At 50.1% G+C, this 1,342-nt stretch overlaps 1 protein-coding gene across 1 annotated transcript; it reads left to right on the top strand.

Annotated features, from left to right (window-relative positions):
- The first annotated feature begins 278 nt into the window (after positions 1 to 278).
- On the top strand, positions 279 to 980 carry LOC114163554. The gene is made up of 2 exons (XM_028047859.1): positions 279 to 468; positions 616 to 980. Exons 1-2 carry the CDS (start codon positions 279 to 281, stop codon positions 978 to 980), a joined length of 555 nt encoding a protein of 184 aa, XP_027903660.1.
- Positions 981 to 1,342: the final 362 nt, after the last annotated feature.

The raw sequence follows: 1,342 nt of genomic DNA, 5'->3' as shown, positions 1-1,342 counted from the left end.
CATATGACAAACCTCACCATCAGCCTCAGGGGTCTAAGAGTTTTTCTCCTTAGTAGGGTGGGGTCTAGTGCTATATATGTGGAGGTCCCCACTTGAGGAGTGCTTGCCCACGCATGGAGGGTTACCGCAGATGCAACAACTATGGCAAGGAGGGCCACTTTGGGAAGGACTGTCCCACTCTTGCTAGGGTAGCAACATTCCCTCCGGTTCAGACCCCTCACCAGGACCAGTAGAGGGACAGAGGCAACAGGCCTCAGGTGACTAGCAGGGTGCATGCCATGACCGGAGCAGAGGCTGCAAGCTCAAGTAATCTTGTTATGGGTCGATGCATGATAGCTGGTGAATCTTTGTGTGTACTGTATGATTCTGGAGCGACACACTCTTTTGTGTCAATTGCTTGTGTGGAGCGTCTGGGTCTGCCGGTGCGCGAGCTGCAGTGCGAACTGGTAGTATCTACCCCGGCGTCAGGTCTGGTCAAGATGTCATCCTTGTGTGCTAGGCTTCCGGTGGAGGTAGAGGGACGCATGTACAAGGTAAATCTAATCTGCTTACCTTTACAAGAGTTGGAAGTGATCTTAGGGATGGATTGGCTCTCTGCCAATCGCATTCTGATAGATTGTCGTGAGAAAAGATTGTTGTTCCCCGACTCTGAGGAGCTTGAGTTGGTGTCTCGTCAAGGAGTGGTGAAGGAGATTCAGGGTGGCGCACAATGCTTCATAATCTTCACCCGTATGGAGGTAGGGGAGAAGGAGGGAACATCGGTCATACCTGTGGTGCATGAGTTTGAAAACGTATTCCCGGATGAAGTACTAGGGTTACCTCCCAGTAGAGAGGTGGAGTTCTCTATTGATCTGGTACCAGGAACAAGCCCGGTGTCGATGGCTCCATATCGCATGGTTCCGGCAGAGTTAGTGGAACTCAAGAAACAGATAGAGGAATTGATGGAGAAGCAGTTCATCCGACCCAGCACTTCGCCTTAGGGAGCACCAGTGCTGTTGGTGAAGAAGAAGGATGGGAGTTGACGCTTGTGTGTGGACTACATGCAACTGAACAAGATGACTATCAAGAACAAGTACCCCCTTCCGCGAATTGATAATTTGATGGATCAACTGCACGGGTCGTCAGTGTTCTCCAAGATAGATCTGCGGTCGGGATACCACCCGATTTTGGTGAAACCGGATGATGTATAGAAGACTACCTTCCAGTCACGGTACGAACATTATGAGTACGTGGTGATGTCGTTCGGTGTGACCAATGCCCCGACAGTATTCATGGACTATATGAACAGGATCTTCAGACCGTTCCTAGATAAGTTTGTTGTTGTCTTCATTGACGACATCCT

The sequence above is a fragment of the Vigna unguiculata genome, chromosome 9 (genome assembly GCF_004118075.2).
Source record: "Vigna unguiculata cultivar IT97K-499-35 chromosome 9, ASM411807v1, whole genome shotgun sequence".
In the NCBI taxonomy this organism is placed as follows: Eukaryota; Viridiplantae; Streptophyta; class Magnoliopsida; order Fabales; family Fabaceae; genus Vigna; species Vigna unguiculata.
This window is presented reverse-complemented; position numbering and strand designations above follow the sequence as displayed.

Bases quoted from the DNA above. Each gene is read 5' to 3' on its own strand.
- LOC114163554 (XM_028047859.1), top strand. From the start codon at position 279: ATGACCGGAGCAGAGGCTGCAAGCTCAAGTAATCTTGTTATGGGTCGA. The intron at 469-615 runs GTCTGGTCAAGA...GCATTCTGATAG, and splicing joins AGTATCTACCCCGGCGTCAG to ATTGTCGTGAGAAAAGATTG.